Source organism: Nerophis lumbriciformis, linkage group LG03 (assembly GCF_033978685.3).
Source record: "Nerophis lumbriciformis linkage group LG03, RoL_Nlum_v2.1, whole genome shotgun sequence".
Lineage (NCBI taxonomy): Eukaryota > Metazoa > Chordata > Actinopteri > Syngnathiformes > Syngnathidae > Nerophis > Nerophis lumbriciformis.
Window position 1 is genome coordinate 14,602,034 of NC_084550.2, and position 14,360 is coordinate 14,616,393.

General features: G+C 40.6%; 1 protein-coding gene across 3 annotated transcripts in view; it reads right to left on the reverse strand.

Annotated features, from left to right (window-relative positions):
• Window positions 1-266: 266 nt before the first annotated feature.
• Window positions 267-14,360, reverse strand: part of LOC133579710 (3',5'-cyclic-AMP phosphodiesterase 4B-like) — a 40,798-nt gene continuing 26,704 nt past the window's right edge. For all 3 annotated transcript variants that reach the window (XM_061934106.1, XM_061934111.1, XM_061934112.1), the window contains exons 3-10: window positions 11,383-11,582; window positions 11,187-11,285; window positions 9,861-10,025; window positions 9,479-9,578; window positions 7,112-7,266; window positions 5,154-5,276; window positions 4,905-5,087; window positions 267-2,848 (exon numbers count right to left, since the gene is read on the reverse strand). In XM_061934106.1, coding sequence (XP_061790090.1) covers window positions 2,552-2,848; window positions 4,905-5,087; window positions 5,154-5,276; window positions 7,112-7,266; window positions 9,479-9,578; window positions 9,861-10,025; window positions 11,187-11,285; window positions 11,383-11,582 — 1,322 coding nt within the window. In that variant the 3' untranslated portion in view covers window positions 267-2,551. The remainder of the gene's footprint in view (window positions 2,849-4,904; window positions 5,088-5,153; window positions 5,277-7,111; window positions 7,267-9,478; window positions 9,579-9,860; window positions 10,026-11,186; window positions 11,286-11,382; window positions 11,583-14,360) is intronic.

Genomic DNA, 14,360 nt, shown 5'->3' on the forward strand with positions numbered 1-14,360 from the left:
GTTATTTTGGCCTGGGGCTGAAAGCATGTAACGTAACAATATGTGTATGTATGAATATATGTATATATACAGTATATATACATTTACTTATAAGTTTTTATAATGTTTCTTTGCTTGTTGATTTGATGCCATTTTTGTCATAGGAAACAGATTTTTTATGGCAAAATGAAAAAATAATATTAGACAAAAAAGTGGAATAAATAAGCATACAGGCGAAATATAACAGGGAAAAGTTGCAATGTTGACTCTAATAAGGCAAAGCTTCCCCCCCCCCCTTAAAACTGTCATTGCTCAAAACAATAATAATGAATCAAAATCAGTGTTGTTGTGGATTATTGACCTATTCAAGCCTCCTATTACTTCGCATCGAAAATTCCACTTTGAAATGTTTTTTTGGGGGGAAAATATTGCATATGTTGTGTGTTTGCCATTAAAAAAAAACAATGTTTCCTATGACAAAAATGGCATAAAATCAACAAGCAAACAAAAACAATAAAAACTTATAATCATATATATATATATATATATATATATATATATATATATATATATATATATATATATATATATATATATATATACACCGTATTTTTCGGACTATAAGTCGCAGTTTTTTTCATAGTTTGGCCGGGAATGCGACTTTATACTCAGGAGCGACTTATGTGTGAAATTATTAACACATTACCGTAAAATGTCAAATAATATTATTTAGCTCATTCACGTAAGAGACTAGATGTATAAGATTTCATGGGATTTAGTGATTCGGAGTGACAGATTGTTTGGTAAACGTATGGCATGTCCTATATGTTATAGTTATTTGAATGACTCTTACCATAATATGTTACGTTAACATACCAGGCACGTTCTCAGTTGGTTATTTATGCCTCATATAACGTACACTTATTCAGCCTGTTCACTATTCTTTATTTATTTTAAATTGCCTTTCAAATGTCTATTCTTGGTGTTGGGTTTTATCAAATACATTTCCCCCAAAAATGCGACTTATACTCCAGTGCGACTTATATATGTTTTTTTCGTTCTTTATTATGCATTTTCGGCAGGTGCGACTTATACTCCGAAAAATACGGTATATATGTTAGGTCGGGAAAAAACACAGAGGCTATTTTATCCCAACATGTGTCTATGTCTATGTCACAGGCTTGTAGGGAAGAAATAGCCTCTGTGTTTTTTCCTGACCTAACGTAACATACCCTGGTATTGAGCACTGTATAACGGATAAACCACAGTAACCTCGACTATATATATATATATATATATATATATATATATATATGTGTGTACATATTATATTAATATAATGGATATACAATTAATATAATTGGATATTAAGAGTATGTGGAAGTTCAACTCCTACTTTGTTTACATCTGTGACGACCTCCTTAAAGTTTTGTAACCAATCGGAAATATCATGCAGCTAAAATTAGTGCGGAGAGAGTCTTTTGCATGTTTCCCATAATGCATTGCAAAAGATTTAAATGGGTGTAATTTTGAATGTTTTATGGTGCGTGGACTTTTTTTTTTTTTTTTTTATATCCACAAAGTTCAGTGAACAGGTTGTGTTATGAGCGACTATGTGTGTTGACTTTTTGTGTCGGTTGCATTTTTGGTTGTTTGAAATAAGTCATGTAAGTCAATCCTGTGCTGGTTTCACTTCAAGCCGCAATTCATGGTCATTGACCTGCTTTACTCATATTGGCTGAATATTTGCAACAATCAGATTGTTATATATTTAAAACGAATGTTATTTTTATTCGTTTTATAACATTTACAAGGCGGCAGTGAATTTATCAAAGTGACCTTTGGACGAGTTACTTCATTACTTACAGTAGGTGGTAATTTGTGAGAGAAAAATAGAAACTGATGTTGTTGAGCATAATTTTACCCACGATTCTTTTTGGCCACAAAGTGCAAAGTGTGCTGGGAAGTCAAAAGTGATTTTAGAGGCGCAGTGAGGACGAGCTTATCCTATTGCCAGATCAGTAGGAAGACTGTGTGGGACAGATATGTCCTGGCCGTAGAAAACGTTACACACTTTACAGCTACATGGATGTGCTCAATAAATTATCAATACACTTATAAAAGGGCATGGTTGTAAAAAAAAATACGTCCGTAAAAAAACATAACAAATAACTTGCTGACCAGTCGTTTTGGTTGGACATTTAACCACATGGCATCCAGTCCAAACACATTAAAAGTTGTTTTGAAGGAATACAACAAACATCCTGAGGTGCAAATTTGGAATTTTCACTTGTCCCAGGACAAAAATGTACATTGTCCACTCTGTCAGTGGCAGCCTGGATACTCCCAAGTCTCTGTATTTGGACAGAAGTCGCCCAACTTCCACCCCGGGGGGGCTCCAAAACAAACTGCCGGAGGGTTTCTAAGCCTCTTCAGCAGGGGTTCCCCCGTTTTCAGTAAGCCCCTTTCAGCCAGGAAGCCCCAAAGAGCCATGTTGCAGGATTGCTCCACTGCAATGAAACGAAGCCAAAACAGCAAAAAATGATGCCGCGCTCCATCTCTCGTCAACCACTCAGGTCTCCGCCGTGGTGTCGCAGACCGCCGTCTCCATCTCTGAGTCGAAGCTTTCCTGGTCATCCAGCGTCAGTTCGAACTGAAACCTGCTCGCGACAGGGTCCCCCTCCAAGTCCCCGTGTGAGCCGCCCTCTCTGTTGCCGGAGTAGAAGGGAGGCGAGGGGCTCTGCGGTATCATGTTCTGGTACCAGTTCCTGTTGTCTTCCAGCGTATCCAGGATGTCCTGGGCATCCGGGTGGACCAGGTCTGCCCACGTCTCCCACAGAGGATGCACAATGTAGTCAATGAAGCCCACCTGAAAGGGATAAACGGAGACGTCACTGAGGATGAGGTGTTTTACAGGTAGTACCTGTAAGACAAGGGTGTGCAAAGTGCGGCAATCCGTGGCACATTCGAAAAATAATATTAGACAAAAAAGAACACAAAAAAGTGGAATAAATAAGCATACTGGGGAAATATAACAAAGACAAGTTGCAATGTTGACTCTAATAACGCAAAGCCTTTTTTTCTTTAAAACTGTCATTGCTGAAAAAATTATTATTAATGAATCAAAATCAGTGTTGTTGTGGATTATTTGTGTAATATTGACCTATTCAAAGTTCCAAGTACTTCACATTGAATATTCCACTTTGAAATGTTTTTTGGGGGGAAACCTATGTTCCCTATGACAAAAACGGCATAAAATCAACAAGCAAACATCCATCCATCCATCCTATCCATCTTCTTCCGCTTATCCGAGGTCGCGGGGGCAGCAGCCTAAGCAGGGAAGCCCAGACTTCCCTCTCCCCAGCCACTTCGTCCAGCTCCTCCCGGGGGATCCCGAGGCGTTCCCAGGCCAGCCGGGAGACATAGTCTTCCCAACGTGTCCTGGGTCTTCCCCGCGGCCTCCTACCGGTCGGACGTGCCCTAAACACTTCCCTAGGGAGGCGTTCGGGTGGCATCCTGACCAGATGCCCGAACCACCTCATCTGGCTCCTCTCGATGTGGAGGAGCAGCGGCTTTACTTTGAGCTCCCCCCGGATGACAGAGCTTCTCACCCTATCTCTAAGGGAGAGCCCCGCCACCCGGCGGAGGAAACTCATTTCGGCCGCCTGTACCCGTGATCTTGTTCTTTCGGTCATAACCCAAAGCTCATGACCATAGGTGAGGATGGGAACGTAGATCGACCGGTAAATTGAGAGCTTTGCCTTCCGGCTCAGCTCCTTCTTCACCACAACGGATCGATACAGCGTCCGCATTACTGAAGACGCCGCACCGATCCGCCTGTCGATCTCACGATCCACTCTTCCCTCACTCGTGAACAAGACTCCGAGGTACTTGAACTCCTCCACTTGGGGCAAGATCTCCTCCCCAACCCGGAGATGGCACTCCACCCTTTTCCGGGCGAGAACCATGGACTCGGAATTGGAGGTGCTGATTCTCATCCCAGTCGCTTCACACTCAGCTGCGAACCGATCCAGTGAGAGCTGAAGATCCTGGCCAGATGAAGCCATCATGACCACATCATCTGCAAAAAGCAGAGACCTAATCCTGCAGCCACCAAACCGGATCCCCTCAACGCCTTGACTGCGCCTAGAAATTCTGTCCATAAAAGTTATGAACAGAATCGGTGACAAAGGGCAGCCTTGGCGGAGTCCAACCCTCACCGGAAACGTGTCCGACTTACTGCCGGCAATGCGAACCAAGCTCTGACACTGATCATACAGGGAGCGGACCGCCACAATCAGACAGTCCGAAACCCCATACTCTCTGAGCACTCCCCACAGGACTTCCCGAGGGACACGGTCGAATGCCTTCTCCAAGTCCACAAAGCAAGCAAACAAAAATAATAAAAACGTATAATCAACGCACAGATCTGAAGTTGATCTACAGATTTAAGCATTGAAAGTAAAAAAATAACGTATGATGTTTTTATTGTAGCGGTTGCTTTAAGCACATGATTCACCACACCTGTTTTACTTGACTTTGTCATCATTATTCACTGTCATTGTTCTATTGTGCACATAATGTTGTTCTTGTTTAGCATTCATATACAGTATGCAGTTAAGAGTGAGTAGTTCTTCGGTGACGATTCGATCCATATCCGATTCTCGATTGAACAGGTTTCTCTATTCAAACCGATTCTGGCATAGTAATGATAATAAGACCTTTGCAAAACAGGTTACAGGTTACAAAAGCGCCTTTCGGTTGCTGCCGTATGAAAACATGGAGATGACCTAAAAATGTCTTTTAGATTTCTTAGAATTATGAATCACTTTAAATAAGAAACACGCTTCGAATGTGAATCACTTCTTTTGAGCACCAAATTTACTATTTCCAGTCTTTTATGTGTTATCATGTCTCATTTCTACCTGGGTCCTTTCCACTGATGCCGTGTGTTTGTCACACATGGGGCTGATCTCCATCCCCCGCTCCCTTTCCCGGTCTCCCTGGTGGAAGAACTCGTCCATGATCCTGTCCGTCCACTGCTGGTACAGATCCAGAGGCTTTGTGGGATTGCTCAGGTCAGCACAGTGGACCATGTTGCGTAGAACCTGCAGGAAATAACGGTTATAGAAGTAGTTCTTGCTGTTCTCCGAGCAACTGACCATGCCTCTTACCTGCATCCTGTCGGTGTAGTTGTCCAACAGAAGGACGCCGGAGCTGGTCACCTTCTTTGTCTCCACCATCGTCTTCAGGTTGGCCAACAGGCTCATGTGTTTCGACATGTCAGTTGCCAAAACCTGGAAGAGAGAACGCAAAAGACATAGATTCAATGTTGGATTTTGGTCAGATTGGTTAATTTTTGGTTGCGGTTGAAAAATAAATGTTGATTACATTTTCAATTATAGGTATCATTTCAATTATTAAAAACTGTTGTTGGATCAATATTAAATAGATCTCTCCACCATCGTCAAAAGACATTGATTCAATGTTGGATTTTGGTCGGATTGGTTGATTTTTGGTTGAGGTTGAAAAATCAATGTTGATTAAATTTTTAATTATAGGTACCATTTCAACGATTGAAAAACTGTTGTTGAATCAATATTAAATAGATCTCTCCACCATAGTCAAAAGACATTGATTCAATGTTGGATTTTGGTCGGATTGGTTGATTTTTGGTTGAGGTTGAAAAATCAATGTTGAATAAATTTTTAATTAAAGGTACCATTTCAACGATTGAAAAACTGTTGTTGAATCAATATTAAATAGATCTCTCCACCATAGTCAAAAGACATTGATTCAATGTTGGATTTTGGTCAGACTAGTTGATTTTTGGTTGGAGTTTAAAAATCAATGTTTATTCAATTTTTTATTATAGGTACCATTTCAACGATTAAAAAACTGTTGTTGAATCAATATTAAATAAATAATGACTTTTCCAAGTTGAAATGGCCTCAATTGAATTAACATTGTTTCCATGTTGGTGATGTCACTACTCGGTCAGTAAGGGAAGACCACAGCACTTCCACTTTTACAATGGTTTCCTTTTTTTGTCATCTTTATTTCAAGAGCAATGTCATATAAAAGATTACATACAAAACAGCAAAACAAAACAAACGTTATTTAAAAATAACAGTGTTTTTTTTGGAACCGTATGGATTCGTGCAGAAACCCCAAAAATGTGCTCAGCAGCCTTAAATGGCAATGAAGTCAATCTTTTTTTAATACTTTGTTTGCATCCAATACATCAAATCACAATACTGATCATTCAAAGTACCAGTATAATGAGGTTGAAATATACCAAAAATTGAGTAATACCATTTTTTTTTTTTATGAGGCATCTTACAGAGAAAGGTTGAAATGTTTAAATGGTGCCTTAAATATTAACATTGTTTTAATGATTAATGTAATGCATACACACACACACACACATATGTATATATATATATATATATATATATATATATATATATATATATATATATATATATATATATATATATATATATATATATATATATATATCCATCATACAGTTCTCAATACTGGGTATAGCGGAATCAACACAGGTTTCCTGCTCTTAATCCCCTGAAGAGCAGGGAAACCTGCGAAACAGGCTTGCATCTCAACACAACTGATGGTCCCAACCCCATTGATAAAGCAAGGAATTCCACTCATCAACCCTGATAAAGCACACCTGTGAAGTGAAAACCATTTCAGGTGACTACGGCTTGAAGCTCATCGAGAGAATGCCAAGAGTATGCAAAGCAGTAATCAGAGCAAAGGCTGCGAAACAGGCTTGTAGGGATGAAATAGCCTCTGTGTTTTTTCCTGACCTAACGTATATATGTATATATATATATATATATATATATATATATATATATATATATATATATATATATATATATATATATATATATATACATATATATAGAAACACAGTTGATTCAATGTCAGAATTTGTTGAAAATTCACCATTGTTTCATTGTTCTTTATAACGAGCACTTTCAATGTTCTTTTCAATGTCACAAATCTCAATGTTGATTCAATGCCTTTTTTGCTATCTGGGAGACGCCCTGATACGAGACCAAACAATTCAGTGAGTCACAAATGAAGTGGGAAATAACCTCACCATGTCTATGACCATCCTTCTGAGAGCCTGTTTCTGTTTCTTGGTGAGGTTTTGGAAGATGTCACAGTTCTCCTCTTGCAGCAGTTTGAAGCCCACCGCCAGGTGATGGTTCTCCAGCACCGACTCATCATTGTACATCAGAGCCAGCTCGGAGTCTGCGGCAGCAGGGGGATGACAGGGGAAATGAAAATGGAGCTCAGGTAACTATGGTAACCATACAACGTCTCCCTGAACACCCACACGGTTGTCTTCGGAAGCAGAGCCTCACAAAGCGTGCAAATGCTTGTACCTGTATACTAAGCAGCTGGAGTATCATCTCAAAATGATCTCAACTGATTGATCGACTTTAAATATGTGAAGGGGTTTCCTGGCGTTCTTCTCCAGTGGTTAATGTCTTTTATAAATTATGTATTGTGTCCAACCATTCATGTGGAGTTGCTCAGTGCTCTGTTCTGGGGCCTGTTTTAGTTTTGTTGTACCTGATGCCTCGGTTTTGAGAATGTTTCTTATCATTTCTATGCAGATTATATTTACTGTATTTTTCGGACTATAAGGCGCTCCTAAAATCCTTTCATTTTCTCAAAACTCGACGGTTCGCCTTATACGGAATCATTTTGGTGGTGCTTACCAACTTCGAAGCTATTTTATTTGGTACACGGTGTAATGATAAGTGTGACCAGTCACACATAAGAGAATCGTGTAGACTGCAATATGACGCCAGTATTGAATATGAGAGCAGTCAGCATGGACGAATAGAACAGACAAGTCATTGTATTGTCTGCTCGCGGAAAACAAACATCCTAATCTATGATTTTGACTCCCTCGAATGGCCTTGACGCTGTGAACAACAGGAACAGGCTGTTCTGAAAACACCCCTGAGTACACCTCAATGATGGACGCTTTTGACCTCCCTCCCTCCTCAACGACACCTGGAGTCGAACTTTTGCTTGCATGCAGATCGGCCTCAGTCTATGAACATTACATCATCACACCCAAGACAATGGGCACATACACACACCCCACACCCCTCCCCCACCCACGCCTTCACCACCGCTTGTTTCCCCTCGGGGTGATGGTCGGCTGGCAGCGCTTCATAGCAGCAGTTGACCTCCAGGGACCCAACTCCCGCCCCTCTGTTGCGAGTTGTCGTGATTAAATGTAACGTGTTTATGTGTGCATTGCATGGAGGTTTTTAGGCCCTCTTAGGAGCCCAGTCGAGATTGTACTTTTTTTTACTCATCTTCTTCCCCAGCGTTTTACCTTTTTCTTATCTTTTGCGGGGCGCCTTTGGCGACCCATCAGCGTTCCTGTTCTGTAACCCTGTACACTGTTTGTTTGTCTAATCTTGAACGGGTTTGTGCTGAAAACATAGTTTCGTTGTACTTGTGCAATGACAATAAAGTCCTATCCTAAACAACACCAAAACTTTAAATGTTCCATTGAGAATATAGAACATTACACACGGCGCTCAAAAAGCTATGAAGCCGCACCGCTTGATGGATTGTCGGCGCGTTACGGCTACAGTAGTCAGACGTACTCTTCAACATACGAGTATTACTATGGTGTGTGTATAGGGACCGCAAAATGCCACCTATTAGCAGACTTGTTATCGGGCGTTTTGTTTCGCAATATTATGCAAACCAACTTTTCTTACTTTCTGGTACCTGCTGATGTATATTTGGGATCTGCATAAGTCCTGAAAATGTGCACGCATCCGCCTTTGTAGTCGGTAAGCTTCTTCTTTTTCTCTATCTTCTTGTTATGGGACATTCATCCTCAGCTGTTGCCATTTCTAATATAAAGTAGTGTAAAGTTCTTACTTATATATGTCAGTAAACTCGCCATGAAAGCGCTAAAACATACCGGTGTAGTGAGTTTACAATATTCACCCAAGGAACTTTAGTTATTAGAGAGTTCCGGTCGGACTGTTTTTCACGGGACACATTTCGGGCGTTGTTGTTGTTTCCGGATGAGGAGATGCCGATCCGTTATAGATTTAAGTAAATTCTGAATGTCATTAAAACAGTTAGCTCCATCTTTTGACACGTCTTCCACCCCCGTCCTTGCACGCTACGCCGCTACAACAAAGATGACGTGGAGAAGACGCTGTCGAAGTGGAGGCACGTAAATAAGACCGCCCACAAAACGCCGCATCCTAAAGCGACTTGAAAATGATCTGTAAAACATCATCTATGCAACATTTTGACCAAAGAACCACCATTACATGTTATGTAGACCACAAGGAAGTGTTTTAAATTTAAAAAAGAAATCCTAATATGACCCTTTTAATGAGCCTTATAATCCGGTGTGCCCTATGGTCAGTAAAATACGGTACTTACTGACAAAACAAATGAAAAAGGGACTCACTGGTGTTAATGAGGAACTGGTTGGACACTCCCGGGTGATCCACGTCATGAATTGCAGCTGCAAAAATAGCTGCCAAGATCTCCAAATCGGTGAAGACAGCCTGCATGTGGATGGAGGCGGAACAAAACAATTAGAGTAATTTTGTAAACTGGCTGAGCAGGACGGCCATTGGGTTGAGGCCCATCCCTTTCTGTGTCAACTGTCTGGCATGCAGTTTCAGAATGTTTGACGTCATTGCTGTCAGCCTAATTAAAACCCAAACAAAAAGGTGTCGACCTCAATTCAGAGTTTTCGGCTACAAGCTTCACAATGTATTTCTATTTATCTAGGCTTGCCAATGGAAGGGTGTGTGTTGTTGTGTTAAAAACTATGACACACTTACATCCAGTGCTGGTGTGGACAGGAGGATGTGAGTGGACTGCGCCACGTCTGCGGCGTGCAGGCTATTGTGGTAGGCCACGTCGGAGTGATAGTGGCTCTCCAGGGTCAGCATGAACGTCACAAAAGTGTCTGTTGGAATCTTGAAAGTTCTCATCAGGTCTCGCTCCTGTGTATGACATGCAGGGAAAATAGTGAGTTAGTTGACCTTTTTGAGTGTTGCTTGCTTGAATGTGATGTCATTTTTTAACAATAACAACTGTTAACCGGTCTGTGCTATATCAACCTCCCATTGCTGTCGTATTGTCGTACTTTTGTCCCACGCTTTGAACTCAGCGGTTTGTAAAACGGTGCAACTACTTTACGGATGTAATCCATCCATTCATTTTCTATCGCTTGTCCCTTTTGGGGTCGCGGGGGGGGTGCCGGAGCCTATCCCAGCTATATTTGGGCCATAGGCGGGGTACACCCTGGACAAGTTGGTTGTAGCCAAGTTGTGCACTATTTTGATTCAAGAAGCTAATCACTGGCAAATATCAGTTCATTTTGCCTCCATCAAGCAATAAATTAATGATCATGTCCTTGCTTTATTTTGGCACATTTGGCATATTGCCATACTTGCCAACGCTCCCGATTTTCCCGGGAGACTCCCGAATTTCAGTGCCCCTCCCGAAAATCTCCCAGGGCAACCGTACCCCCGAATTTCTCCCGATTTCCACCCGGACAACAATATTGGAGGCGTGCCTTTAAAGGCACTGCCTTTAGCGTCCTCTACAACCTGCCGTCACATCCGCTTTTCCTCCATACAAACAGCGTGCCGGCCCGGTCACATAATACATGCAGCTTTTACACACACATAAGTGATTTGATTTGATTTTTGATTTTTACCCACTAGTCTTCCTGGGGTCCACAAACTCAATACAATTACAAGTAAAAGCATATAATTATAATGACAGTGAATGCTACGCATACTTGGTCAACAGCCATACAGGTCACACTGAGGGTGGCCGTATAAACAACTTTAACACTGTTACAAATATACACCACACTGTGAACCCACACCAAACAAGAATGACAAACACATTTCGGGAGAACATCCGCACAGTAACACAACATAAACACAACAGAACAAATACCCAGAACCCCTTGCAGCACTAACTCTTCCAGGACGCTACAATATACAAAAACCCCGCCCCCCCATCTCCCGAATTCGGAGGTCTCAAGGTTGGCAAGTATGCATTTTGCTGTATAAGGTGGTCTCCGCCTCGCCCTTTACGACTGTGTGCGAGTCCCCCCCCCCTCCGGCCTGAAGAAGACGAGGAGGACAAACCTGAAAGATGGCGTACATGATGCATGCGAGGGGCCGGTTGTGAGAGTGCTCTGCCACCTTGAAGATATTCAGTCCCCATTTATTGATGCCCTCCAGGTCCTGGTAAAGAGGACACAATATATAGAAGAATGTGAGAATTTCTACCTCTATGAGCCCCGATTGGTATTTTTACTCCTTAAAAATGTCAAGTTGCTACCTTAGACAGCAGTTCTTCCTGGTCCGTGTTGACTCCAAAGCGACTGTTGGTGCTTCCGGAGATACAGGGTGAGTAGCCGACCTTCCTCACCCCACCGGTTTGAGTCATCATTCCACCTTGCTGTTGCTGCTGGCCTTGCCTCCGCTTCCTTTCCCTTGACTTGGGAACAGGACACGGCAGTTCCAGCTCATTCTGTTTGTCTGTGGAGCATAAAGGGAGGTGTTGGATGAGTGTTTTACGCCGTAAAAAAAACAACTAAACTGCACAATTAAGAGTAACGGTAAAATACCGGCGGCTGTAGTTGCCAGGAATTCACTGTAAAAAAAAATACAGTGACAATGTATAGATCTTACAGTGGCTATTGTACATATTATATACTGTATACAGTCGTGGTCAAAAGTTGTAAAGAACATAATGCCATGGCTTCTTCCAGAAGGTCTTATCTTTGTCCATGTGATGTCAGATGAAACAAAAAAATGAGCTGTTTGGCCACAATACCCAGCAATATGTTTGGAGGAGAAAAGGTGAGGCCTTTAATCCCAGGAACACCAAGTCTACCGTCAAGCATGGTGGTGGTAGTATTATGCTCTGGGCCTGTTTTGCTGCCAATGGAACTGGTGCTTTACAGCGAATAAATGAGACAATGAAAAAGGAGGATTAGCTCCAAATTATTCGGGACAACCTAAAGTCATCAGCCCGGAGGTTGGGTCTTGGGCGCAGTTGGGTGTTCAAACAGGACAATGACCCCAAATACACGTAAAAAGTGGTAAAGGAATGGCTAAATCAGGCTAAAATTAAGGTTTTAGAATGTCCTTCCCAAAGTCCTGACTTAAACGTGTGGACAATGCTGAAGAAACAAGTCCATGTCAGAAAAAGCAACACATTTAGCACCAATTTTGTCAAGAGGAGTGGTCAAAAATTCCACCAGAAGCTTGTGTATGGCGACCAAAAGCGCCTTATTGCAGTGAAACTTGCCAAGGGACATGTAACCATATATTAACATTGCTGTATGTATACTTTTGACCCAGCAGATTTGGTCACATTTTCAGTAGACCCATAATAAATTCATAAAAGTACCAAATGTCATGAATGTTTTTTGTGATCAACAAGTATGTGCTCCAATCACTCTATTACAAAAAAGTAAGAGTTGTAGAAATTATTGGAAACTCAAGACAGAAGTGTATGTAAACTTTTGACCACGACTGTATATAATATGTAAATATTACATTTATGGTTTATTTATATTGCTACTATGGTACATTTTAGTCTACTTTACACCTTTTGTTTTTGCCCTCTTTTTGTGCCCTTGTGTGCATTATCCTTTCCATCCTTGTCCTTTCCATCCTTTGTAACTGAGCTACTGTGTGGAACAATTGCCCTTGGGTACCATTAAAGTTTGTCTCAGTCTAAGTCTAACTGGTATATTGTTTACTTGTTTACAAAAATTTTTATTGAATTTACGGTAAAATACTGGCAGCTGTGGTTGCCAGGAATTCACCGAATTAAGGCCAATTTTAGTGTTGTCAATCAGCCTAACCCCAGATGCAGGTCTTTGGAGGTGGGAGGAAGCCGGACCACCTCACGCAGGCACAGGGAGAACATACTAACTACACACACACAAAGACCCCTTTCCCGGGAATCGAACCCAGGACCTTCTCACTGTGAGGCACGTACACTATCAACAGTCCCGCCGTGCTGCCCCGTCATCAATACTAGTATCTGCAAAATGCCTCTGTTTCTGAGACATATGATCGGTACATGAGGATTTGATTTTGAAAGTATTCGTACAACCTTTCACTGGACAACTCACAACATGGTCTTCCGCAATATGTTCCTTCAAGTTGAGCTATTAAAAATGAATGCACCTTAAATGCGCCGTATTTGTTAAATAGCTGCTTGCAACCAGTTCCAGCACACTTAAATACACAATGTAAATCAGGGGTGTCAAACCTACGCCCCGAGGGACGGATCAGGCCCGCGAACAGATTTTTTACGGCAGGCGGCATGACTTTGCTAAGTATAAAAATTAACCAGAAATTTTTGAACGAAAGAAACTGCTGTTATGAATGTGTCCACTGGATGTCGCAATAGCAATTATTTGTATCTTTGTAGATGATGCTAGATATGTACAAAATAAACCACATAATATTAATGCACCAGTCGAGGAAAATGATCAAACTACATAAATAACAAACTGTAATTTGATTTTGATATATTTTTTTTTATCTTGATAGATTAAAAATTAACACCAAAGAGTTGACTGATGAACATTATCACTAGAGATGCCCGATAATATCGGCCTGCCTGAATGTAATATCGGAAATTATCGGTATCGTTTTTTTTAATTATCGGTATCTTTTTTTATTTTATTTTTTTTAATTTATTAAATCAACATAAAAAACACAAGATACACTTACAATTAGTGCACCAACCTAAAAAAAACTCCCTCCCCCTTTCTGTTATTAATATTCTGGTTCCTACATTATATATCTATATATATCAATACAGTCTGCAAGGATACAGTCCGTAAGCACACATGATTATGGACTGGTCCACTAATAGTACTAACCTTTAACAGTTAATTTTACTCATTTTCATTAATTACTAGTTTCTATGTAACTGTTTTTATATTGTTTTACTTTCTTTTTTATTCAAGAAAATATTTTTAATTTATTCATCTTATATTATTTTATGAATTTTTTTAAAAAGGACCTTATCTTCACCATACCTGGTTGTCCAAATTAGGCATAATAATGTGTTAATTCCACGACTGTATATATCAGTATCGGTTGATGTTGGTATCGGTAATTAAGAGTTGGACAATATCGGAATATCAGATATCGTCATTATCGGACATCCCTAATTATCACATAATTTATTTAGAAAACGACAAATAAATATAGAATACTATTAACCGCAACATGTAAGTGTAAAAAAAAACACAACAACATTATGATTTGTACAGTTTCAGAATGTGC